This window comes from Tamandua tetradactyla, chromosome 3 (assembly GCF_023851605.1).
Source record: "Tamandua tetradactyla isolate mTamTet1 chromosome 3, mTamTet1.pri, whole genome shotgun sequence".
Classification (NCBI taxonomy): domain Eukaryota; kingdom Metazoa; phylum Chordata; class Mammalia; order Pilosa; family Myrmecophagidae; genus Tamandua; species Tamandua tetradactyla.
The window spans coordinates 43,324,042-43,350,956 of record NC_135329.1 but is presented as its reverse complement, the minus strand read 5'-3'; the positions used below and the strand labels follow the sequence as shown (position 1 = coordinate 43,350,956).

General features: G+C 38.0%; 1 protein-coding gene across 1 annotated transcript; it reads left to right on the top strand.

Moving 5' to 3' along the window:
* Nucleotides 1–16,534: 16,534 nt before the first annotated feature.
* Nucleotides 16,535–25,859, top strand: ALKAL2 (ALK and LTK ligand 2). Its single transcript, XM_077153040.1, has 5 exons — nucleotides 16,535–17,062; nucleotides 18,454–18,507; nucleotides 18,598–18,678; nucleotides 21,837–21,902; nucleotides 25,412–25,859. Exons 1-4 carry the CDS (start codon nucleotides 16,804–16,806, stop codon nucleotides 21,899–21,901), a joined length of 459 nt encoding a protein of 152 aa, XP_077009155.1. The 5' UTR covers nucleotides 16,535–16,803; the 3' UTR covers nucleotide 21,902; nucleotides 25,412–25,859.
* The last annotated feature ends 1,056 nt before the right edge of the window (nucleotides 25,860–26,915 follow it).

The following is a 26,915-nucleotide window of genomic DNA, read 5'->3' as shown; positions in this document are numbered from 1 at the left end:
ATGTTTTTGTGAAAGCTGATTAAAAGGAGAAAAGTTTGGGGTGCAAGGATAGTTCAGTGGTAGAATTCTTACCTGCTATGTGGGAGATGTGGGTTTGATTCCCAGCCCACGCACTTTCCCCCTTCCCCCCCCCCCAAAATGGAGAACAATTAAATATTTTAGTCACTGCAAATGTTTTAAACTTGCTGGTCACTGATGTATCTTATAATTTTGTTTTAAGAATTAGAATTGTTTTATGTAAAAAAAAACTGATTCCTTTGAGGACTTATGCTATATATATGCCATTGTATTCTTAAGAATCTTTTTACTTTGATAAAATTGTTTTGCCCTGCCACATTCAATACTCCCACCCCAAATCCTGGTCCAATGAATAAAGCATGAAAAATGAAAATATGAATAAAAATATTTCTATTTCAAAAAAAAAGAATAAATATTACCATATAAGAGCAGTCCCCCAAATCCAGGATTCAAAAAGGACAAAAGCCAGGAGCATATTTGGTCAAAGTTTTATAAATAGCATGAGAAAGTAATAATGCCTTCTCTTTAGTTACAAAAAACTTTTATATCTATTAGTTTTTTCAACTTTAAAAAGAACCTATACACTTGTTCTATTTTGCCAGCTGCTAGAATGCAACACACCAGATATGAACTGGCTTTTAATAAAAAGGGATTTAATAAAAGGGAAAGGCAGCTAACTTTCCACTGAGGTTCTTTCTTACGTGGGAAGGCACAGGATGGTCTCTGCTGGCCTTCTCTCCAGGCCCCTGGGTTCCAGCAACTTTCCCCGGGGTGACTTCTTTCTGCATCTCCAAAGGCCTGGGCTGAGCTGCCAGTGCTGAGATGAGGTATGCTGAGCAGCTTAGGCTGTGCTACGTTGAGCTCTCTCATTTAAGCACCAGCCGATTAAGTTAAACGTCATTCATTGCAGCAGGCCCACCTCCTAGCCGACTGCAGATGTAATTAGCACAGATGAGGTTCACACACCATTGGCTCAAGGCCACAGCAACAGAACTAGGTGCCTTCACCTGGCCAAGCTGACAACTGAATCTAACTACCACAACACTAAAAAGAACTGATACTCCAGAATAACTACTAAATAACCAGAAACAGTACAGAACAGCTCCTGGGGCCATGTCAGGGACCAGACACACAGCGTAACCCAGTCTGGACCAGCTGGACTGGCTGCGAGCACCCCCCAGAACAGTGAGTTCCCAAAACTGCGGCGGTCAGTGCCCCTCCCCCACAGGCCACTTCCCAGAGGGGAAAGGAAAGGACTTGACCAGCAGCAGGGACTGGACACAATCAAATGCCAATTGTGGAACTAATTAACAAATTCTGACTACTAAAAATAGGCCCCCAGCTTAGGTGAACCTGATCAAAGTGGAGGTTGCTCATTTTTGCCGGCACCAAAGGGGCAGGACTGACAGAAAAAGGGGGAAAAAAAAAGAAGGAAACAGAGATTTTTGTGGCTGTGTATCTACAAAGGCTTGACTGCCTCTGGATACAGTGGCAGGACTTTTCAGGCTGCAACTGCCCCAGGCATAGGCAGAAGTGAGCTTTTTTGGGGGCTTGTCTGGAGCCTGCGCCTTCCCCAGGGGAGGAGTGAAGCCCAACTCAGGTGGAATCCCTCCATCAAGGAATTCAGACACCAGGGCTTGGTAATTTGAAGCCATTAAAGCCAGCCTACAACCTCTCCTCTGTCTCCACCATGCCCCCAGCAGGGAGAGTCTGCCAAAGTTAAAGGTACCGCATCATCTTATGCTGGTGGGACCTGCAGTCAGACAAGCACCACACACAGGGCAGGATAAGAAAAACAGAGTCCAGAGACTTCACAGGAAAGTCTTTCAACCTGCTGGGTCTCACCCTCAGGGAAAACCAATGCAGGTGACTCCTTCCTCCTGACAGGAGGCCAGTTTGGTCAGGGAAAATCTGTCTGGGGTCTATAATATCTAAGTAGACCCTCCTAAGTGTGTGTGTGGGGGGGAAGGCACCACACAAGCAGGACAAGAAACAAGAAAACAAGAACTGAAAAATTCTCCTCTGTTAAACAAAATAAGCTAACGGTCCAGATAAAGCTGAACGGAATGTCAAAGAACAGATAGACAACAAATTCATCCAGCAAGAAAACCCTAGATAAAAGAAGTGAAAGCAATCTCCAGAATAAACTAATTAAGGTAATTAAATGCCTAGACGCCAGCAAAAAAATAACAAATCACACTAGGAAAATTGAAGATATGGCCCAGTCAAAGGAACAAACCAACAATTCAAATGACATACAGGAGCTGAAACAATTAATTCAGAATGTACGAACAGACATGGAAAACCTCATCAAAAACCAAATCAATGAATTGAGGGATGATATAAAGAAGGCAAGGAAAGAACAAAAAGAAGAAATTGAAAGTCTGAAAAAACAAATCACAGAAGTTATGGGAATGAAAGAGACAGTAGAAGAGATGAAAAAAACAATGGAAACCTACAATGGTAGATTTCGAGAGACAGAACATAGGATTTCAAAACTGGAGCACAGAACATCTGAAATCCAACAAGAAACAGAAACTATAGGGAAAAAAAGGAAAAATATGAGCAGGGACTCAGGGAATTGAAAGACAATATGAAGCGCACGAATATACGTGTTGTGGGTGTCCCAGAAGGAGAAGAGAAGGGAAAAGGAGGAGAAAAACTAATGGAGCAAATTATCACTGAAAATTTCCCAACTCTTATGAAAGACTTAAAATTACAGATCCAAGAAGTGCAGCGTACCCCAAAGAGAATAGATCCAAATAGACATACTCCAAGACATTTAATAATCAGAATATCAGAGGTCAAAGAGAAAGAGAGGATCTTGAAAGCAGCAAGAGAAAAGCAATCCATCACATACAAGGGAAGCCCAATAAGACTATGCGCAGATCTCTCAGCAGAAACCATGGAGGCGAGAAGACAGTGGGATAATATATTTAAATTATTAAAAGAGAAAAACTTACAACCAAGAATTCTATATCCAGCAAAATTGTCCTTCAAAAATGAGGGAGAAATTAAAACATTTTCAGACAAAAAATCACTGAGAGAATTTGTGACCAAGAAACCAGCTCTGCAAAAAATACTAAAGGGAACACTAGAGACAGATACGAAGACAGAAGAGAGAGGTGTGGAGAAGAGTGTAGAAAGGAAGACTATGAGTAAAGGTAAAAAGAAGGAAAATTAGATATGACATATAAAATCCAGAAAGCAAAATAGTAGAAGAAAGTACTCCCCATGCAGTAATAACACTGAATGTTAATGGATTAAACTCTCCAATCAAAAGACATAGTCGGGCAGAATGGATTAAAAAACAGGACCCATCTATATGCTGTCTCTACTCAAAGGACACGAGGCGAAGGACACAAATGGACATTTACACACCAATATTTATAGCAGCATTATTAACAATTACCAAGAGATGGAAACAGCCAAAATGTCCATCAACAGACAGTTGGCTAAACAAACTGTGACATTTACGTAAGATGGAATATTATGCAGCTGTAAGACAGAATAAAGTTATGAAGTATGTAACAACATGAATGGACCTTAAGGACATTATGCTGAGTGTGATTAGCCAGAAACAAAAGGACAAATACTGTACGGTCTCACTGATAAGAACTGACATTAGTGAACAAACTTGGAATATTTCCTTGGTAACAGAGACCATCAGGAAATAGAAATAGGGTGAGATATTGGGTAATTGGAGCTGAAGGGATACAGATTGTGCAACAGAACTGAATATAAAAACTCAGAAATGGACAGCACAATACTACCTAACTGTAATGTAATTATGTTAAAACACTGAATGGAGCTGCATGTGAGAATGATAGAGGGAGGAGGGCTGGGGACATAGATGAAATCAGAAAGAAAGATAGATGGTAAAGATCGAGATGGTATAATCTAGGAATCTCTACAGTGTATAATAATAGTGAAATGTACAATGTACAAATTTTAAAAATGTTTTTGCACGAGGGAGAACAAAGGAATGTCATTGCAGTGTGCTGAAAATAGATGATAATACTTTAAAATGTCACCTTATGTGTGAGACTAAAGCAAAAAATGTTTATTTGTTACAAAATTTAGATTTTGACTAGAGCATTTCCTAATATAACTCATGTAGATAGTTTGATTGAATGTCATAAGTACTTGGAATCTCAGGTAGAACATGAGATTTTGTTGGTTTGTCCAGAGTGATGCCCCGATGAATCCCAGAGTGATTTGATCAGTGACTGGAAAAGTATTTGCAAGCCCCCTTCGGGGAATGGTGAGAGTGGGGAGAAATTCAACTTCCTCAACTTGAATTCTTGATATTCTCACAAGTAGTGTGGACAACCAAAGCTATAGGCTGAGCCCCCAGTCTTGGGGTTTGTTCATATGAAACTTAACCCCACAAAGGATAGGTCAAATCTACTTAAAATTTAGGCCTAAGAGTCACCCCCAAGAGAGCCTCTTTTGTTGCTCAGATGTGGCCTCTCTCTCCAGCCAACATGACGAGCCGTCTCACCACCCTCCCCCTCTCTGCGTGGGACATGACTCCCAAGGGTGTGGACCTTCCTGGCAACGTGGGACAGAGATCCTGGAATGAGCTGAGACTCAGCATCAAGGGACTGAGAAAAACCCTAGAATGAGCTGAGAATTAACATCAAGGGATTGAGAGAACCTTCTCGACCAAAGGGGGAAGAGTGAAATGAGACTAAGTGTCAATGGCTGAGAGATTTCAAACAGAGTTGAGAGGTTATCCTGGAGGTTATTCTTATGCATTAAGTAGATAACACCTTGTTGTTCAAGATGTAGCAGGGAGGCTGGAGGGAACTGCCTGAAAACGTAGTGCTGTGTTCCAGTAGCCATGTTTCTTGATGATGATTGAACAATGATAGAGCTTTCACAATGAGACTCTGTGAATGTGAAAACCTTGTGTCTGATGCTCCTTTTAGCTGCTATATCAACAGATGAGTAGAACATATGGAATAAAAATAAATAATAGGGGGAACAAATGTTAAAATAAATTTAGTTTGAAATGCTAGTGGTAAATGAAAGCGAGGGGTAAGGGGTATGATATGTATATCTTTTTTTTTCTCTGTTATTGTTTTATTTCTTTTTCTGTTGTCTTTTTTATTTCTTTTTCTAAATCAATGCAAATGTTCTAAGAAATGATGAATATGCAACTATGTGATGATATTAAGAATTACTGATTGTATATGTAGAATGGAATGGTATCTTAATGTTTTGTTTGTTAATGTTTTTTAATTAATAAAAAAAGTTAAAAAAAAAAAAAGAACTAATAGTAATACACTTCATAGATAAGGAAATGAGGGGCCACAGAGGTTAAGGGAGTTTAGGTCACAATGAAAGACGTCAGAATCAAACCCAGTTCTTCTGGTATTGTGCCTGATCTCCTTCTAACTTAAAGTCTTTTCCCTTCACTCTGAAGCTAAGCACACTCAAGTAGCTTCCTTTGGAATTTTGTACTAGATCGCAGCATATAAGGACAAAGAGACATCCTTTGAGTTATGTTTTGTCTTTTGAATTATGTTTAGGATGAATTAAAGAAAGTATTTTACTTAATGAAAAGTACAATTATGTAACCACAAAAGGTGGAACAAACTACAGATGTAAAAATATCAAAAGATATATATGAGGAATGGCACCAATATTTCTTGACAATAACCTAACAAGATACAAAGCAAAATCAGGATATTCCAGGGCCAATCTGAGGTTCATATCAAACGAACAAGAAGAATGCCTTTCAGTAACTTGTCCCTTATGGTTTTTTAAAGAAGGGAATGCTGAGTTGGATGGATCTGGAAGTACTTCTCACAGGTTACATATTTTGTCTATAATGGTGCAAAGCTCAAATGGTGCCCATGCCTAGTGGCTATATCTGTGCCCAGTGAAGGTAAATTTATTTGCTCCTAAGCAAAACAGTCATCTCAGCGATGTGTTCCCATCTACACATGTGGCAGCAAAAAAATGGTCTGGCAGCGCAACTTGCATTCCTCTGTCCCTATACAAAGTAGAATATGAGTGATCTGTTTTTATTTAAAGTTTTATTTAGTCTTGTATTTGTTTCATATAAATTTCTTTTTTCTTTTTTGGAAGTAGGCTAAAGTTACTTCTTCAATATGTCAAGCAATGAGAATTTATTTTGCTCACTGTAGTATTCCTAAACCTGCTTAGAACAGAGTTCAGCGTACGGCAGTTCAGCACGAGATCAATACGTGCTGAATGAATGAAAGAGTCACCTTATGGATCCTTTGAGTAGATCCAAATTCAAGTTTACATTCTTTTTTTTCCCCACTATGTTTTTCAATGCACTTATAGAATTGTATAACACCAAGAATGCTAATCTGAATATGAAGCAATAAAGAAAAAGATGATTCCCTTAGGAAGCCTGAAGTTTTCTCTACTTTCCATCATCATCTCCACACCCTCATTCTGGACATCCTCATTTTTTCACTTATATGACTTTAGACTTTAGTTCAAATGCCTTCTCTTCAGAGATGACTTTCCCTTCTATCTCTAGTCATCTCATCTCTATTCAGCAAGTTTTTCTTCTTTCATTCTTCCTTCTTTCTTCTTTGTACTTTTTATAACTTGCCCTTAATTTTAATCATTTATGAATTTACTTGGTTTACTCTCTCTCTCTCCCCACAGGAGCAGGGATTTTTATAATATATGCAGTTACGGGTTGCAGTGTTTGACATATACTGAATGTTCAATAACTCTATGTTCAAAGAATGAATGTCTGATTGAATGAATGAATGAATGAATGAAAGATCTGTCTATCTCTACCCTCAAACTGTTGTGGTTCATTCTCCATATTTACCACTAGAGTGATCTATAAAAAACATCAGTCTTGTCATGTTTATCCCCTGCTTAAAACTCTTCAATTGCTTATCACAAACTACTGGATAAAGTCTGAAGAACTTACTCAAAAAACTTGCAGAAATAAGTACTCCTGTTATTTCCATTTTAAAAATGAAGAAACTAGGCCCAAAGAGGTAGAGAAACTAGTTTACATTAATAAAACTCGTGAGCAGGAAATCAGAACTTAAATCTCTATATATGTCTCCAAAACTCATGTTCTTTTCCACTCTAGTATGCTGCATTCTTGAAAGAAAGTGGAAATGGCATATAAAGCCCTTTATGAATTGGACTCAGCATCATGTCTCCTCATCATTTCTTTTACAATCTGCTCTAGAGATGAATTCCTCACATTTTCAAAATATGCCCTGTTCTTTGCTTCTACTTTACTTTTATACCCTTTTCACATGTCCTTCCTTCTTTCCTTCTCCTCTTCATCCATTAACTTCAAGGACCACGGACTCTCTGAAGCGCCCTTTACCCAGCGCCGAGCCACATGAACTATACTTTCGACTCTCCACCATTCATTTTTTGTCCACTATCATGAAATTCTAGTTTACATGTTTGTCACCTCCTGACTTGGAGTTTCTTGAGGGCAGAAATTCTCACCTCTGTCTCCTGAACACATAAGAATTTAAAACAATGGCAACTGAAAGTGTGTGTGAATCAGTTTCTCAGCACTCTATTTCTTAGTGGATGTATAGAACTGTTTCTGTTTGACATCCACTTAAACTCTTAAGTTTTATCAGGATCAGAAATTGGTCTATATTTGATTGGTGCTGAGTATCCTAAATCCTCTTTGCCTAATGGACTGCATAATAATAGTAGCAAACATTAGAAGAAGCAGTGTTACTATATTCAAATGCTCCCATGAATCTAAGTAAGGGTCAGATGAGCAAACAATAGACAATTCTTATCCCAGTTTATCTGCAGCCAACTATATATACATATATATATACATACATATATACATATATATATTTATATATACATAGTTTTCTTCACTTAAGACAAGGCTGTGTGATGTCTCAGAAAGTAGTAGATAGCCCTTATTCATGGTTCTGAGTGCTGGCCAGTCACATGGACATATACTGATTCAGGATATTTCAGTACACTTCATAATTATAGATTTTCTATGCAGCTGTGAACAAGTCACAAAATTCTGCTGCCCCAGACACTCTGTAGGATTTGGCTGATGCTCTGTCTCATGGTGTATTATAAGAAATGATGAAATATAGAGAAAAAGGACTAAGGACAATGCACAATATGGAAGATAATAATGGTCAGCAATTATTAATCTTTTTATTTTTATAAACACTGTACTAAAAAGTTAACATATATTATCTCATTTAATATTCATAAAACTTGCAGAGGTAAGTACTACTGTCATTTCTGTTTTATAAATGAAGAAACTGGGTCCAAAGAGGTAGAGAAACTAGCTCACATTAATAAAACTGGTGAGTATGAAATCAGAACTTAAATCTATATTTGTGTCTCCAAAACTCATGTTCTTTTCCACTGTACTATGCTGCATTCTTGAAAGAAAGTGGAAATCAGTAAAGCTGACTTTTCAACTGTCATCTCCCCCATTCTCCTTTCATACAGCCTGTGCTTTCTTGCCAAACTCACTGAGTTTCTGGGGTTTCCTATCATGGGACTTCACTAATACAGTTCCTTTGGTCCAGGAGGCTCTACCCATATCTCAATATGAGAAATTTCAATTCATCATTCAAATGCATTTTAAATGTCACTTTTCCTACAAAATTTTTCCAGATACCTGCAACAGGATGTGATTTTTCATGAATAACAGTATATTATCATGTCTTTAATATAAGATCATATGCTTTTTGAAAAGACAGTCCATGTTCAAATTATTTTTATAATTCTACAACATTGGTTTTCATAGAAAAGGCACTCAGTAAAATTTGTTTAAATAATGATTTGTGAGCCTCCATCAGTTAAAATAACTGAATAAATCAGTGTTTATTCTTCTCAAAAATATTCACATCGTACATACTGCATTTCCTACATTACACCAAGCATTGGCAATATAATGATGAACAAGAAGTAGTCTGGCCTTCAAGAATATTACAGTCTAATGGAAGAGGGAGAAAAGTAAACTAGGATATACAAGGAAACTAAACTGAATAAATGAAATTGATACTATGATGATAATAAGCATAGGATGCAATGAGAGCACCCAACCTGGTTTTAGAGATCAGGAAAGATTTCCCAGAAGATATATTGTCTAAGCTGAGTATAAAGATGAGTAAGAGTTAGTCAAGGAAAACAAGGGGTAGAAGAGGGGAAAGAAAGATGTCTCAGGCAAAAAGAACCACTTGGATAAAGGTTCTGTAGGCAAGAATTTACGAATAGATTGGTATGGCTCAGGCATACATTTCGAGACCAGAAGCAGCTTCAGAACTTAACAGATAAACTTACTGCCCTCCCCCACCCACCTACATGGGACATGACACCTAGGGGTATGACTCTCCCTGGCAAGGTGGGACAGATGCTGGGAGCCAGCATCAAGGGATTGAGAAAGCCTTCTTGACCAAAAGGGGGAAGACAGATATGAGACAAAATAAAGTTTCAATGGCTGAGAGATTTCAAACAGAGCCGAGAGGTTATCCTGGAGGTTATTCTTCTGCATTATATAGATATCCCTTTTTAGTTTATGGTGTATTGGAGTGGCTGGAGGGAAGTACCTGAAACTACTGAGCTCTGTTCCAGTAGCCTTGATTCTTGAAGGTGGCTGTATAAAGATATAACTTTACAATGTGATTGTGTGATTGTGAAAACCTTGTATCTGATGCTCCTTTTAACCATAGTATGGACAGATGAGTAAAAAAAATCATAGACAAAAATAAACAAACAATAGGGGGGATAAGGGTTAAACTAAATTGGGTAGATGGAAATACTAGTGGTCCAAGAGAGTGAGGGATAAGGGGTATGGTATGTGTATTAGTTAGGGTTCTCTAGAGAAACAGAATCAACAGGGAACATTCACAAATACAAAATTCATAAAAGTGTCTCACGTGACCATGGGAACACAGAGCCCAAAATCTGCAGGGCAGGCTGTGAAGCCGATGACTCCGATGGAGGGTCTGGACGAACTCCACAGGAGAGGCTCGCCAGCCAAAGCAGGAATGGAAACTGTCTACTCTGAATCCTCCTTAAAAGGCTTCCCTTGATTAGATTAAGCATCACTCATTGTAGAAGACACTCCCCTTTGGCTGATTACAAATGGAATCAGCTGTGGATGCAGGTGATGTGATCATGATCTAATTCTATGAAATGTCCTCACTGCAACAGACAGGCCAGCACTTGCCCAACCAGACAAACAGGTACCACAACTTGGCCAAGTTGACACATGTCCCTGACCATGACAGTATGTATGAGTTTTTTCTTTTAATTTCTTTTTCTGGAGTGATGCAAATGTTGTAAAAAATGATCGTGGTGATGAATACACAACTATGCAATGAGATTGTGAGCCACTGATTGTATACCATGTATGGAACGTATATGTGTGAAGATTCGTCAATAAAAATATTTTTTAAAAAAAGAAGAAGAAGACGCTTCAGAGATGAAAACAAGTGCTACAGGACTTTTTTTCTATCCTGAGTTACTCACTACTTAGAGGAGAGGCGATCCAGGAACACTAGTGAAAGGGTGATAATCTTGCTTGCATGAGGATCATTTATTGGAATACAATCCTCTCTACCTGACTATCCACACGGGGATGAGCCAGTGCCCCAGACCTGGGCCAGGCATTAGGAATTGAATAGTATTTCTTCCTAAAGTACTTAAGGGAAAAGAAAACACCATAATAAGTATTAGTTTTCTAAAGAAAGCATATTTTCCTTGTTCACATTGACTTTGAGCCTACTTATTATGAAGCATAACATGGAATTTTTGTTCAGAAAAGCATTTGACTGAATGCTGACCAATAGAATGTAGTCAGAAATTATGTATGTCACATCCTGGCATGGCTCGTAACAAACCCCACTAAATTTTCATTTTTCTTCTCTTCATGCCCACTCAAGGCAAATGGAAAGAATTCAACAGAGGACTTCTAAGCCCTAAGAAAGGGTGAAGCCTGAGTGACTCCATGAAGCAGATCACTCAGGTCATCAGATCACCATAATGTATTAGACTGCAACTTGAGGAAAATAAAGTTTTATTATATTAATTATTTGTTAATTATTACACAACTTCATTTGAGAATATCTTTAGTACATGGTACCTTGATGACATTTTTGAAGAATCTACATGACTCCAGAATATTACATGTAACACTGTTTATCAGGATATTTGATATCTGGCAGAAAAAAAATTCAGAAAATAGATTGACTGTAGATATATTGGTGTCATTTGTCAACATATATACCTAGATTTTGTTCAATTATTCCCATGATCCCATGAATGGATTTGACTGTGGACCACTGGGATGGCTTTTTTTTTTTTTAACAAATAGCAGGGCCTTTGTTTTTTTAAAAACATGTGGATGATGAGTGTGCATGTTCAAACTTATTCTCTCAAGTACCATCAAAAGAGGTGCTAGATTGGAGCCTCCATAGGCAAATAAGTCAAGGTGCCTTGAGACCTTTCTAGGTGGGTTTTGGGACTAAACCAGTTCAAACAAACAAGATAAAGTCCATACTTCCCTTAAGTCATTCACCATAGATAGTCCTCTTCAGGTTGGCCATGAGGAAAGCAAAAAGAATGACAATAAGTCAATTATGCTATAGAATATCCCAAGCTTTTATACAAAACCCTTGGATCACATTACTTTGCAACATGTACCGCAAAATAGTTCTGTATGAGATGTGTGTCAAGTGGGAAGGGGGTGCAGGACCTTAGAATAGTTTGTTTCCTCTTATTTTAGGGAACAATTAGGCAGAGTGCTATTTAGACTGCTATATATCTTGCAAACATTATTAATTCTAAAGAGTTACATTTATACTAGGGAAATGGGACCTCTTAGAGAATTTGTCTTCCTAGCTCCTTTACACATTTTCTAGTACATTTCTAGGATATTAATGATGTATTGATACTAAAAAATAACAGAATTTGTGAAATTTTAATATTAAGCAATATTTCCTTAGTACATATAATGTTATCCTTTACGAAAGGTAATTATTTTTCTCTCTACTGAGGGATTGTTAAATTCTCTAACTTAATGGTTGACAAATATGTAACAATTCATTTATCTCAATTAATATTCATCTCAAGCAAAATATATACTTTTGTGGGAAAAAAGAAAAATTATGGTAGTTGAAACTTTGGGGTTTAACTCAAAAAAATATCTTGCCCATCTCATGACACAGATGTATAATAAAAGTAAATTAACCAAAACAATTTACCCCCCTCTGGTTAGTTTACTTCCTATGGTCCAATACAGTTTTCTCAAAATGAAAACAAAACTAATCAAATCCAGCAAAAGAAATTATTAGTTATTTTTCCAGTGATTCTGGAATGCAGTTTGATGCTTAATTTTCTCTCTTATCTTTTTCGGCTTTTAGTAGAAAGTTCTTCACTTACTAACGGAGGGAATTAAATTATTTAATATGGATATATCACCTCTTCTTGCCTGAAAACAGGTGGTGAAACTTACAGTGATGATTTCAAGTGAATTTCCTTCAACTTTTTGTAGAAAACATTTCATTTTGTTTTCAGACATTTTTTGGTAACAGTTATAGAACTTTATAGTTTGAAACTTCAGAGACCATCCAACCCCCTCATTTTATAGGAAAAGATACTGATAAAGTAGTTTGTCAAATACAAGTTCAAATTTTCATGTAAGCTTGTCTATGTTTTACTTTGCCTTAACCAAGATAACCAATCAATTTAGTCAATCAGATTGTGTCAACAATGGGCATAATATGCCTATTACTGGTGCTTGAAGAACTCCAAGACATTTTTTTCTGACAATACTATAAATTGAAAACTTCAATACAGTTTAATAAATCAGCGCAGTCTTATCAGTTGCATAAATTGTTAAAGTCTGCAAAATTGACATATAAAATGAGAGGCATCTGGAGTCATTTCAGCACAGAGCTTTGCAAAAATGAATGGATTAATACATGAATTTCTGATTCCTAATTGCCAGACCTCATGAATCCAAATACCAATCAAGCAGAAGCTATGTTGTCATTGTTTATGTATGAAGTTACCTAATGAGTTGGCCTGAAGTATCAGCACACACAGTTGGATGGTAGAAAGGAATCAGAAGATTTATTCACAAAGAATCCCCTTGTCAGTCCCATTAAAAACTGCAAACAAATAAAGGACAATATTAATGACCTGGAAAATTTTCTTTGGTTGGTAGAATGGGGGGAGGTCTTATTGGTACTTTTTAGAAGAAACCTAGCTTTAGTTTAGGAAAATACTATTAAAAAGAAAATATTCTATATAAATTTGAATAATACATGGGCTAATTTCTTGTTGGCATTCTTCACTATGGCAAGGTATTTTTTTTCCAAATCCAGTTCTACAACTAAATATTTTTCACAACAATAGAAGCTTTCCATGTTTCTATAATGCTGGAACTTGCACCACTATAGGAGTCAGGGTAAATTCAGGATGCTGAATGAGACAAGGAAATGAATGTCAGCAAGAGGAAAGCTTCTGTCACTAGGCGTCGCTCTTGCAAGAAGAGCTTACATTTATTTTGATAGAAAGGGGAAAAGGCAGAAAGGAAAATATCTCATTTTATCTGCTTAAGATCAGTCAGGTATGAATTCTCATTGTTTTCTGAATATATTTTAACAGAAACTTTCATATTTTAGTCATACTGGTTGCAAAAAAGAGAAAAAAAAATGTTCAGCCTGATCAAATCATTTGCTTTTAAAGAAAGCAAAATATAAACATATACTCAAAAAGGAGAAAAAGGGCTAGATTTTAATATCTTCCATCTCTACTCTATTTACACCACCCCCCCTCTGCCAAACACATCTTCTTCCAGAGAAAACAGACCATGTGAAGGAAGGGGGATAGAGAGAATAGGTAGAGAGAGAGAGAATACTGCCAAAAAGTTATCGGGAAATCCAGCAACTAAGAGCCTTTTCTATGTCAGTGAAATATTTAGTAGTCTTACACACACATGCACTCTGGCAGCATCTTTGTGTCACTGCCATAGTGTAACCGCCCCTGTTAATGGCGGAGGCTTTTAATTCTTACCCACACTCTCCCTTTCTGGTATCGTACTTAGAACACCTTTCCCAATTAGATCTTCTGCCTTGGAGTACTTCCAGCTCTTGCCCAGAAAGGGCCAATAAAATGGGAAAGTGCTCAATTGATTGATAATACATTTTACAAGAAAAAAAAAATTAAGGAGGTAAATTGTGGAACTACTTCCTTACAGAATTAGCCCTGAAGGCAACTGCTCCAGGCAGGGGAGGTCAAAGATTTCTGTCCTGCAGGTTTTTCAGGGGAAGGTGAAAAGAAATATCAAGTCTACTAGAGGATTCAAACCAAGATTTAACAGGTAGAGTCTGGGTAAGCTGGGGGGCAGTACAGTCTCTGAAGGAACTGGATGTTAGTGTTAACCTACCAACTAGTCCTTTGAGTTGCTTGTACACAGTCATAGACAGAGCCGGTGGGTTCTAGTAAGAGGATGCAGAAGTGGGGAGGCAGTGGGGAATACCTGCACACACCTTTTTTCCTGAAGTGTGTATTTTGTCCTCGTTGTCTCTTTTTTTTCCCCTTCGACAAGCCATTTGCAAGCCCACTGACCATCATCACTGTCCCCCTGCATTCGGTGAAGAGCCGCCTTGGGCAGGGGGCGCTCGCCTGGGCACCAGGACTTGGGACGGTGCAATGTCCTTTAGAGTAGTTCCCCAGCGATGCCATCTGATCCCTCCAAAATAGATAGACTTTAATTGACTTATTAAATGTCGAGGCAATCAAGCAGCCGCTCCTTTTTTAATAGCCCTAAGATCTACATTTAGACAAAAACAGATCCAAGTTCCTGGTAAAGGCGTTTCTTCTCATCCTGTCACAAGTGACAGGAACGAAGGGAAATAGACTGAGAGAGAGAAACGGGGGGGGGGGGGAGGGAGAGATTGTGGCGGGGCGCGGGGAGGGGGGGTTGGTTGTCTGACGAAGATCCACACAAAAGAGTATGAATATTTCAGCGGCTTTTTAACGAGCTTCTAATTAAAGACGCTGGCTTTTGAACCCCCGGGGGACCCACGCCTTACGTCCGCAGGCGCGAGAATAAGAAGCGGCCGAACTGACCCTGCCAGGAGGATCCGAGAAGGGAATTTGGGCGACAGACAGCACTCACTCTGAAGGCGGCCGCGCGGACTTGCCGAGCCTTTCCACCCACTTGGAGTTGACCGTGACACCGGGCGCCGCGGCTCCCAAGCATCCTATGAGGCATATAAGCCGAAGCGCCGCCGGACATGGAGTAGTGGGGCGCGCTACGGCTCCGGGCCGGCGTGTGCAGTGCCCAGCCGTCTAAGCAGACGTCCACGGCTCCCGGGCCGCCGAGGCAGGTAACTCCCGGGCTCCGGCTCGCCGTCCCCCACCCTATGCCGGTCTCTTGGCACAGCTCCGACGTGCAAATGACCAGCAGGCTGGAAGTGGCCCTGGCAGTTAGTTGTTCGCAAAGCGTCTCGGTGGCGCCCCTAAACCTTGGCTCTCGGCTTCCCGCCTCGCCTGCAGGCTGCGGAGGAGCGAGGGGGTTTCGAGAAGCCTGGCAGTCACGGGCGCGGCCGGGCGAGGGGGCGCCACGCGGGGCACCCATCTGGTTGGGGGAGCGGGTGACCACCCTCCCCGTGCCCGAGGCTCCCGAGCGCCTCGCCGCACTCGGGTTCCCGGGTGCCCCGCAGTAGCAGCTTCAACTCCGGGAAGGGCGCTCCAGGCGCGCGGTTCCTCCGCCTTTGAGACTGAGTCTGGGCCGCGGAAAGGGGTTCTGGCAGGGCGCGTCCGCCACTTCGGGTCCCCGGGAGGGCGACGTAGCCGGACAAAAAGGCACTAGCTTAGAAACTTGGTTTGAGACTCCCAAACTGGGCACATGAACACGTACTTATCCAAACTGAATGGGTGCTTTTTTTTGAGGGAGTTGGGGGCACATAAGTGCGGGCGGGTGGTGGTGGTGCGAAACCTTTTCAAAACTGTCGCCCCGCAGGCAGATATGCTAGCCTGAGCCTCATGTATTTTTTTAAAGTTTAAAAAAAAACACGTTGATATTATATATTGGAATATAGAGTCAGATAAGTTAAAAGGGCCAGCCGGATGAGTGAGACTCAGGGAGAGAGCCAACCGGAGGGAAAAGTAGATTTGTAGCCAGGGCATTTGGGGGCGGGGGCCGGAATTTAAAACCGTAAGATGAATGACTGTGCTTCTCATTGTGGAGTGGGATCGTGGGGTGGGGGTCCTAGTGGAGACCTCAATTGACCGACCCTCGGCGATTGTACTTCGCCGACCCTCTCGCACCCCTCCCGACTGAGGAAGGTTGGCGGAGTGGTAGCGCCGCCCGGCCGGGAGGCGACCGGTCAGCGTTAGTCCCCGGAACTTTTAAGGATGCCTTCTTCGCGGGCGCTGGAGGCTCCGAGGCTCGCCTCTCGTGCGGCTCCTTCCGTAGGGCAGTGGGGTGGGGTTGAGGAGAGCGGTGCTCGGGGCGGGCGGCGCGGTGAGCGCCCGGGAGACTGCGTACGCGTGTGCCTGCCAGCACCAGGTGGCCGAATCTGACCACAGTGTAGACGAGGAGTTGGCCACTTCTTCCTCTGGGATCTCAGAGCTTTTTCCCCTTCCTCCGCCAACCCTGACTTTCTCTGTCTCTCCTCCCTTCCCCTCCCCCCATCGCCACCCCCTTCTTTCAGTGAACCTAGAGCCCAGAGAGGGTGTTGGATTATTTTCCAGCTTCATTCCTAACTTAACGCACCATCCTAAGGCTTCCCTGTGCAAATTGAAATGAGCGGACCGAGGCGTCCTGTCCTCCTGGGGCTGGTGTTCTTGCTGATGACAGTGGGACCTTGCCGAGGGAGAACTGAATCTCGAGAAATCACAGACAGACAGACTCTTTTAAACCTCATCATGGAAATCATTCAGGAACTTAAAAAATATCACTTGGGAGAATACAAGAGATTGCAGATTTTCAGCAAACATGACTATACGCTGGGCCGTAGGGAGGTCTCTGACTACGGAGTTTATCCCGAGGAGCAAAGAGTTGGTAAGTCAGCCTCTTCATATATTTATCTCAACAAGTCTCTATAATGTGTGCATGTCTGTGTAATCACGAACTCCTTTTAACGACTTCAATCTTTAGTGTATCTGCGTATCTTTCATATCTAAGACACTAGGAGAAATTGTGTTTGGCTGGAAGTAGAACTGTCTATAAGAAAACACACTTTAAAAAGATCCTGATTTTTTTTTTAAACTAGGAAACATTTTAAAAATGAAAAATAGAAAAAAAGTAGGGGGCGATGTGTAGATAGCTCACATAATCGTAACTAGTCCACATCTAAGCCATATGAATTGCTACCTATGCCATAACTGTGGTGTTATTTTAGAAATGGAAATATTTTCAACGAAGCAGTTGCAACTGAAAAAGAAATGTTTCAGAGCTTTCCCTCTATGGTAGAGCCTTTCTCAGAGTGACTGCCCCATGGGAAATTTCTGAGGAAAGCATGTAAGCTTTTAATGCTTTTCATGACACAATTAGGCCAAATATGATAAGGTCAATTTTATATAGACTGACTTCATTTAAGAGTAAATGAAGACTGACATTAGGGAGATGTCTAAACCTTCGAAGTGAGCAAGGTTCGGATGGAAATGTTCTCTCTTCAAATGAGATGTGGGAAGGATCTAAGAAGTACTTGTGGTAAAATAAATAAAGTGTGACATCACATACAATCATCACTTAAGTTACCAGTTCAGAACAGATAAGTGAAAATGATTAAAGATGACTGTGAATAAACAAAGGCTGCAAACAGAGGGAATGCCAATGAAACCATTGCTATTTACCAAGTGCAAAACAAAAGATATGCTTGGAACAGTCTTTTCCTAGGAATTTTATTTTTATCTTACAAACCAGATTAATGTATACCTCCATTCATTTACACCAGTTCTCATAACAGGTGGTTTTGAAAGCATTCAATACTTCTTCTAAATATGCAGCTGGACAAAGTAAAATTATTTAACAATTTCTTTGGTTGTGTGAAGGATCAGGTTTGCTTCCTAAAACTTTGAGAGGGTGTAGGATTTGATTCACAATCTCTTCAAAACAAAAGCATCTAGAAATGATGTATTCACTGGAAGCTTGTTGTAAAAAAATAATCTTTTTCACCTTATAACTTCACAATCAGTATCCCTATCTTGGTGTTAAGAGACTGGAGAGAAAATATAAGAGCTTTGTGAGCTGCTAAAACTATATGTCTGGGTACAAGTTTTCACATTATAGGTATATAACAACCAAGGAAGGCTCCAGTATGTATTATTTAGTTCAAAGTAATATGGCCAGTGAAGTTTCCAATAACTTTCTTCAACATTCACCTAAGATCATGTGAGGAAAAAAATGCTTCCTTCAGGCAACATGATAATTCGCTTCTTTTCTCTCAACAGAAATTGTTCCTCGAGACCTAAGAATGAAGGACAAGTTCTTAAAACACCTTACAGGTAAGTTTTCTTTACATTCCTTCACGTCTCCTTCAGTTCCTTTGCATCTTGCTGAATCCTCATTATCTGTTTTCCACTTCCATGTTCCAGGTCCTCTTTATTTTAGTCCAAAGTGCAGCAAACACTTTCACAGACTTTATCACAACACCAGGGACTGCACCATTCCTGCATGTAAGTGACAGCATCTGTGTATTGCTTTAATAAATGCTAGGACACTGTAAAGACTGATTGTCTGAAACATGCTTCATGTCCTTTCATTTAATTAAATAGGCCCCTGCCTTCTAAAATGCACATTTGCTAATATTTATTCCTTCTTAACTATAGAGTTAGGAAGGGACAAGGGTGTCCAGACCACTGAAGAAGGTAACTAAATTCTCAGCAGCCAATGACAAAACAGAAAATTATATTCATGGGAATTAGCCTTTGGAATGGGCTGAAACCTGTGATTCACATACTTCTTTGGTTTATGACTTCTGGCATAATGCCTGTATTTGTAACTACTGAACTATGACAGTCAAACAAAAGTTAAGAATGAATTGCTAAAATGACTACTGCTGAGTCACTATACTCTAGGGTGTAAAGTGGATTGGCCTGAACCATTCTGGTTAAACTTTCTTGCCATCCCCACTACGTTGACCAGGGACTTCTTCCAACAGTAATTATAAACTCATCATCCAGGAATTTTATTGTTATTTGAAAATTCTTTTTTTCTGGTTGCCTTCATCACTAGTTCAGAAATGCACAGCTATCCTCATCAGTCTAGCTCATCAGTCTAGCTGTAATTTTCTCTCCTTCTTGTAGGTTTTTTATGACAATGTCCATATTATTGTTTTCTTTTTTCTGGGCATTAATCCATAGCAAAATGTATTTTCCCCAAAAGGGTTCCCATCCTCTTTACACAATGCATAACAAGTACAAGTGATTTATTAGTTAGAGAGACATCTGCTAGAGCTCTAAACTAAACATTTTGTAGGGACTAAAACTTTAATGTCATTTTAGAGCTTGCAAGAGAAAAGTCATGCAGATACATCAGATATCATAGTAACTACTTTCAGAGACTTTCCAGAGGGTACCAGCAGATTTCGTCAGCAGACTAGACTTGCCTGCCATGCCTTAAAAAAATAAAAAAATTAAAAAGCCAATTTACATGAAGTGAAAATTTGTTTTCTGTTTAGTCAACAAAGTTACTCCAAATAATAATAGCTATCATTTCTACAATAACTACTATGTGCCAGGTTTTTTGCTAGGCACATTCACTGACATCCTATCAGTTCATTTTTATAACAGTCCAAGAAGGTAGGTATTACTACCATTTTACACACAAAACTAAAGTACAGATTAATTCAAACATATCACAAGGAAGCAAGCATCAACAACTGGAGTTCAAATGAAGGCCTACCCACATTCTTATTACTATACCATTCTCACTCTAAGACAAGTAGCAAACATTTCCCAAGGACTTCTGTTTTTATATTTTTCAAGCACTGTGCTTCAGTCCCACCCTTTCATTCATGCCATGTGTACTTAGCACACCATTACTTCCTTATATCCTTCTTTTGAAATGGAATCACCTTCTGTTTGAGAACAATTAACCTGTTTCCTGGAGCCAGAAACCTCCTGTTATTTCAGTGTGTTAATATTTTCATGTGAAATATTGCCTTATAATCATAGAGTTAAAGATTCACAATTTGTGAGTGCTTTAGAAGTAATTATATCTAATTTTTTCCTAGTTAGCAAAACTAGGACCATAACACCTCATATTCTGACTCCTCATATCCTTACTATAGCACACTACACTATGCCCCATATTAGCTGCCCCTTTTTGCTCATGAATCAAGATTCCTGGTCATCCATAAAGTAAAGCTATAGTGAGGGTAAAATTACAACTCATCGTGGGCTTACAGATCTGTACGTTGAGATGAGTGGCTATTTACCTGGTCTCTGCTTCTTCTTAGCCTGCAAAAAAGAACCTGGAAAGCTGAAGTTCTATTTAGTTTTAATTTGTATCAAAGAAGAGCCATAGAATCCTGAAGTGGTAGAACTGAAAGGAACCACAGAGCCTTCTTACTCCAAATGTGGTGTCAGGACCAGCAGTCTCATCCTAGTCCTACTGAATCAAAATTTACATTGTATTGTATTAAGATGCTAGATTATTTGGACACACGTTGATTTGAAAAGCACTGCCTTGAGAACATTTAGATTTAGTGAGAATATGTGGTCAATTTTAGGATTTCTTAACATGTTAACAAATAGACATACTTACAATCTCTGATTAAATCAACCCTTAAATTTACACAACATACTGTAAAAGTACCATGTATAATTTATTTAGGACAATTATATTCTAAAAATGTGCTGCAACTGATGAAAAAGAGCAATAAGCTAGGAACCTAGATGACCCAGCTTCCAGTGTTAGATTACTTTTCTTCCTTTGAATCCAAGCTAACTTTTGTCCTAAATATTTAAAAAGGTATTTCTTAGAAGTAGTTGGCTAATTATCTGTTTAACATATCGGCAGATTTATTTATATGTCAATTTACTTACTCATTTAGATTTTTAGTTAAGAGTATGAACTGTTTCATTTTTAAGTAGAATTTTGCTCCTCTTGAGAAATAAATTTAGATAATTTGTAAACTGCTACAACTCTCCACAGAACTTCCCTCTGAGGAAATAAACGTATGGTCATGGTGACAAAACTTTCTCACTTATTTTCACTAATGGAGTACCTATTGGAAAGGTAAAACGGAAGATTATATAAAATAATGTGGGAAATCAGTCTCCTTTTAGAATTATTTAATTATTTCTTCTTTTCATCATCCAATCTAGTTCTCTCTGCCTTGGTACTTGAGTTTTGACCCATTTTCTTTAGAATTTTAATGAAGGCAGCTTTATTTTGATTAACTGAAGTGAGGACTCAGTCTTAACATAGCCTAAAAGTTACATACAAGAGTATGGAAAGACCCTATCTCCTAGGAAGCAAAACTATTTTATTTTAATGCATGCTGGTAGCCACTGAGAAGAAAATGTGCAAAGAGAGAGGGAAGCTCTGTGGTATATTCTGCCTCTACTTCCTCCTTCCTCCACCCCCTACCAATGATATTATTTAACTTCTGCCATGTGATGCTGAATCTCCTGAAGTATCATAAAATAGTAAATCAACAACTTAGAGCCCATGAATATAGATAACATATATTGCTTCCAGGGAATTCTGGATATTTATAGAAATAAGTAGCTTCTCTCACTGGTGTACTTGCAAAAATTAAAGGCTATTCATTTTATAAAGAAGAGTTCAGGTAACTGACAAGCTCTGTGATTTACTCCCATTATAGACTATAAAAGATGTGCCAGGCTTCTTACTCGGTTGGCTGTCAGTCCAATGTGCATGGAAGGATAAGGTAAGCTCTCTGACAGCAGTATTGCACTGGCTCACATAACTAAGATTGAATTTTGTTTGGGAAATGAAAAATTCATGGGAGTTCAGAAAGACTCATTCTTTGGCTAGGGTAGACTTAATTTTGAGTATGGATAATTTAAAACTCAAAATATCTTAAATACTGGCCATAAATAAAAGGAGGCCCCTACTGGCCTATAAACAGTGCCCTAGGCAGCTATTCTGAATTATTCATCTAGTTGCCACTTAATGCGTTAATGTGAAACACAAACTTTATAGCTAATTTCAGCACATGACAGTGTATAAGTTAGGGTGCATATTTAAAATCATGCCTGGGCGGGCCACAGTGGCTCAGCAGGCAGCATTCTCGCCTGCCATGCCAGGGACCAGGTTTGATTTCCGGTGCCTGCCCATGCAAAAAAAAAGAAAATCATGACTATTCACTTTTAGGTTTTTACTCATTCACTTACACTCAAATCAATATATGATAAACTATCAATTGATACTAATTTTATAAACATATCTAATAAATGTACCTATATAAATGATAGTTTGATTCTATCATTATGCAAATAAGTTTACAGATAACAGCTATCCTCTTTAAACCTATCAAAGTTATTTTACTGTAGTCTCTAGTAGCAGAAATATAAACACAATTCCAGAGTCTATAAATTCAGTTTTTTACCTTGGCTTTTGAGGGTTGGTATGTAAAACACAAGTCAGGCATGCATTTGCTACATGGACTGAAAAGTTCTGGCTTTATTTTCCTGACATAAATGCCATAGAGTTCTGTAATGTTAAACGGCAACACAAAATTTTAGTTTTACCACTTTTAAACTTACTTTATGTCTTACATCAGGCACTACTAGAAGCTTGATACACCATGATAACTAATGTATGGTTTCTGTCTTCAAGAGTCTGTGTTCCCAGAAAATTTACTAGCTGACAAGAAAACATTGTTAAAAAGGCAATATTATTTTGTATTTTTCTAGCAGTTACTCTAATTTGTCTCATGTAAAATGGGCATGTGTAGCTCTTTCATACAGACACACTAAGGCAATGCTTATAAATATTTAGAAAGCAGCAGATGAAAGCTGAGACAAAGCCCTTGCACTTCTGTTTTAGGCATATAGGGTAAATGTTGACTTCATGCGTGGCACATGATTAACATTATCCTTCACATCATTTTTTTCCCTATCAGAATCTATTTTAAATTTATAAGAAGTACTTGTAATAAATGAGGAATACAATTGGGGGAATGAAGCATGATATAAAGTGGTAAATAGATGACTGTGATACCACATTTTATATAGGTTCACTGAAATTTCTAAGGGGAGAGAGGGCAAGGGAAAACATGGGTTGGGAAATATACAGTATTTATCTCCCGCCTTCATTTCTTACTATAATGTTCAGTTTCTAGTCCATTACCCATGTGGCACATAGGAAAGGCTCTTTAAGACACTACAACAAAAAGCAATGAATGCATGCTTTTTGTAAGTCTCCGAAGGCAGTATGCTAGATAAAAAATGTTATATTTTTTAAGTGTCTATCTTAGGTACAATCATCATTGCTTCAAGAAAGACCAGGCACCTCCTTGGGGGTGGCAGGGGGTGGGTGGGGGGTGGGAAATCCACTTACTTAGAAGTGGAAGGAGAGGAATTCCCCTATCTCTACATCTATTAAAAAAAGCAAACTGTGTACATTATTCCTCTTTATTAGTTAATTGATCAGCCACTATTTCCTGAGTCAATTACTCCTGGAGAGACATTAATTGTAAACAAATGAGCAAGTGTAATCATCACCAGTGGAACTTTTGCTTATACAGAATTGCTACTAAGAGTGGTTCTACTTCTGCTTCCATTGCAGAATGGGCACATCACTGCTTTAACAAATACAAAATGAATACTAGTGTGGTTCTCCACAGAAAAGCTGTATAGAAAAGAGATAATGCTTAAGAATTCTCAAGTCCTGATATTACTTTATCAGGCATGTATAGTAATTGCTGCTTGGGGGGGGGTGGCCACATTGATAATTAATATTACCCTTGACCCATTTACCCACCCTAAACCACCAAATTAGGTCTTAACTGGAAAATAAATGTTAAATGTGAAAGGATTAAGGTGTGTTCAGAAACTGATATCCCCCAAAAGGACATCATTATTGTGTGAAATTAAACAAAATTGCATTAATTAAAAAAAAGGTCACCATCATGATAGCTGTGGTATTACAACTATTAGTAACTATTCCTTTTGGCCAAAATTTGGTAAAGTTTAAGACACTGATAGTTCTGTTCAACTCATAACATTTATTTTTTTAAGAATTAATTTTTTCTAAATTAAAAAGTTGAAATCTGCGATAGCAAAATCTAAAAGCAAAAATATGTATGGTTGAGAGTTTATCTATTACTTTGCAAGCTGGTTTAAAAGGCATTAACCAAAGACACTCTGGAGATGAGAGTCTAATGGTAACACGCATGAATCACTTTCTGGTGGTAGAAGACACAATAGAGACTTTACCTGTAACAATTTGTTTTTCTGTTTGTTATTCCAATGTGACCATAAACCATGTAATATCACTCCACTGTACCAAAATACTTTTCTTCTAAAATTCTAATACATGAAAATGGTATCACAAAAGCTGGCAGAGTAAGACTCCTTTCTACGCCAGAAAATATTTTCTTCTTAATGGTCAAATAAAATCTGAGAAAAGCAGGTATTGAAAGGGGTCCTAGCCCAGTGACTGAATTCTACATATTTATGCTGTCTCAGAGTAAATGCCTATTTCTGAAGCTCATTAATTGACATCCTTAAGCCAAATAATTATAGAAATTTTATATTCCTAACTAATCTTCCTGTTACAAAGACTTTTCACATGAACAAACTTCATCAATCTGGATTTACAGATAAACTATATCAAGACTCAGGAGTATTTTCAATGAAATGTAGTTTTGACTAACAAGTACCTAGGACAACTCCAGCATAGTGTACAAAATACGATCTAATCTTAATAACCTTGGAGTTTTTTTTGCCGTTCTGAAAATAAATAGTATACTAATGGTTTAGCTCTATGTGGAATACTAGAATAAATGGTTTTTGATCTTGATTAAATTATTAGTTTCATTAATCTTTTGTTAACACTGATGGTATAAACCAGACAATCCAGCTACTTTCTAAGACAGTGTAGACTGAATTACTGAGGATTTTAACTATAGCACAAATATCAAGACCAAACACTATTTCTTCAGTAAAACATTAATAAACATTTACTTTTATTTATGATTTTCATTCTTTCAGCAAACTGAGCACCAATTATATGGCAGGCAAACACTGCACATAGCAGGCACATAACTGCAGAACTAAGTTATTTTTCAAAACAAAAGTTTATACTTCTTTGAAACACAGAAACATATATGGACAGATTTTTTTCATGTTTATAAAAATGTTACATAATTTTAATTTACAGGAATAGTTACAGGACTCCAAGTAATTATATAATAAATGTCTTTATTTTCAGGAGTGAGTAGTGGTAAAGGAGCAACACATCAAGAACCATGAGAAGTGCCTTGGAAACCAACAGAAATAGATCTTAACTTTATAAACACATTCCCTTGTGAACAAGAGGTTTATTTTTGCAGACACTCTTCCATAATCTCTTTGAGTTTTGTATGTTGTTGACAGTTTGCGTATATGTCTCTACATTAGTATACTTTACAGTAATATCATTATTTTAGAAAAAGATAACACTCCACACTTGATGTAGAGTTCTACAAATGGTATTTCTTGTTCCTGACTAGCTGAAATTGCAGAGAATATTTCTTTAGAAACATACACAGAATCTGGAAATATATTTTCATATAGTGTATGGTATGATACAGCATTTTTAAAATTAAATTTCCAGAATATTATTTGAAATTGCATGAATGAAAAACTTCAGTCATATTTTGGAGACAGTGGAGTGTAAATCTGTGAACGATGTCAAGGCTAATTTCATTTATTCTTTGTATAATAAATGTAAAATAGTATTCCAGCTATTGTGCAATATGTAAATACTGTAAATAAACACAAATAATAAATGAAATGTTTGTTATAATGAATAGTTTTTAAGATGATTCTTTCTCTCTAATAAGTTATTTTTTTGGGAATCCCTGATCTATAAATCAACTAAGACCATTACACTAACAGAATGTTACAGAATAAATAAGGCATAAATAATGTGAAACTTAAAAGGCTAAAATTCCCTGTAAGGGACAATGAAATTCTTTTTTTGTTTGTTTTGTTAACAATAGAGGCTATTACATAGTGCTGACAAGATTTAAGTTAGGCCCTAATCTGGCAGTGAATAAGCTTGCAACCCTAAATCCCTGAATTTCCTGTGATTTTTCTAATTACGAAAACACAAAACCAAGAGACCATAAAACTTCTAAATGGTCCCATTATTTTATATTTTAAACTCATCTGACTGGATCCAATTTTTAAAGGTTAAATTGAATTCAGCAAAGCAATGGGTTTCTATGTTCATACATAGATTAAACTGTCTGGATATAACCATAAAGACAAACATGACATTAATGTATGACAGTGTGAGGATCCATATCTAAAATACCTATGTAAAAATTAAATATTTAAATCTATCAACATAAACATACAAGCATAAATACACAGAAAAAGAAATTTGAGATTATTAATTACTGAAATGATAGGATAAGGTGTAACTTTTGAAGCATTCTTGATTCTATTTTCTAATTGTAGTTAATTACTCGACCTTTTCTTATTAATCTTTACATTTTAGGGGTACCATGATCAAATTCAAATTTTTTTTATCTCCTAGGCATAGTTTTTCAGGGTAAGGCTGTCATCAAGTAATTCCATTAGGTCACTAAAATTATTGTGGAGCTAGACAACTGGATATTAAATCTTTCACTAATCACATAACTAGTCATTATTTTCTTCTCATACCTCCTTGGTGGCGTGGCAGGAAAGATAACTCTTATAAGGGGAAAGTGAGTTAAAGATACAAA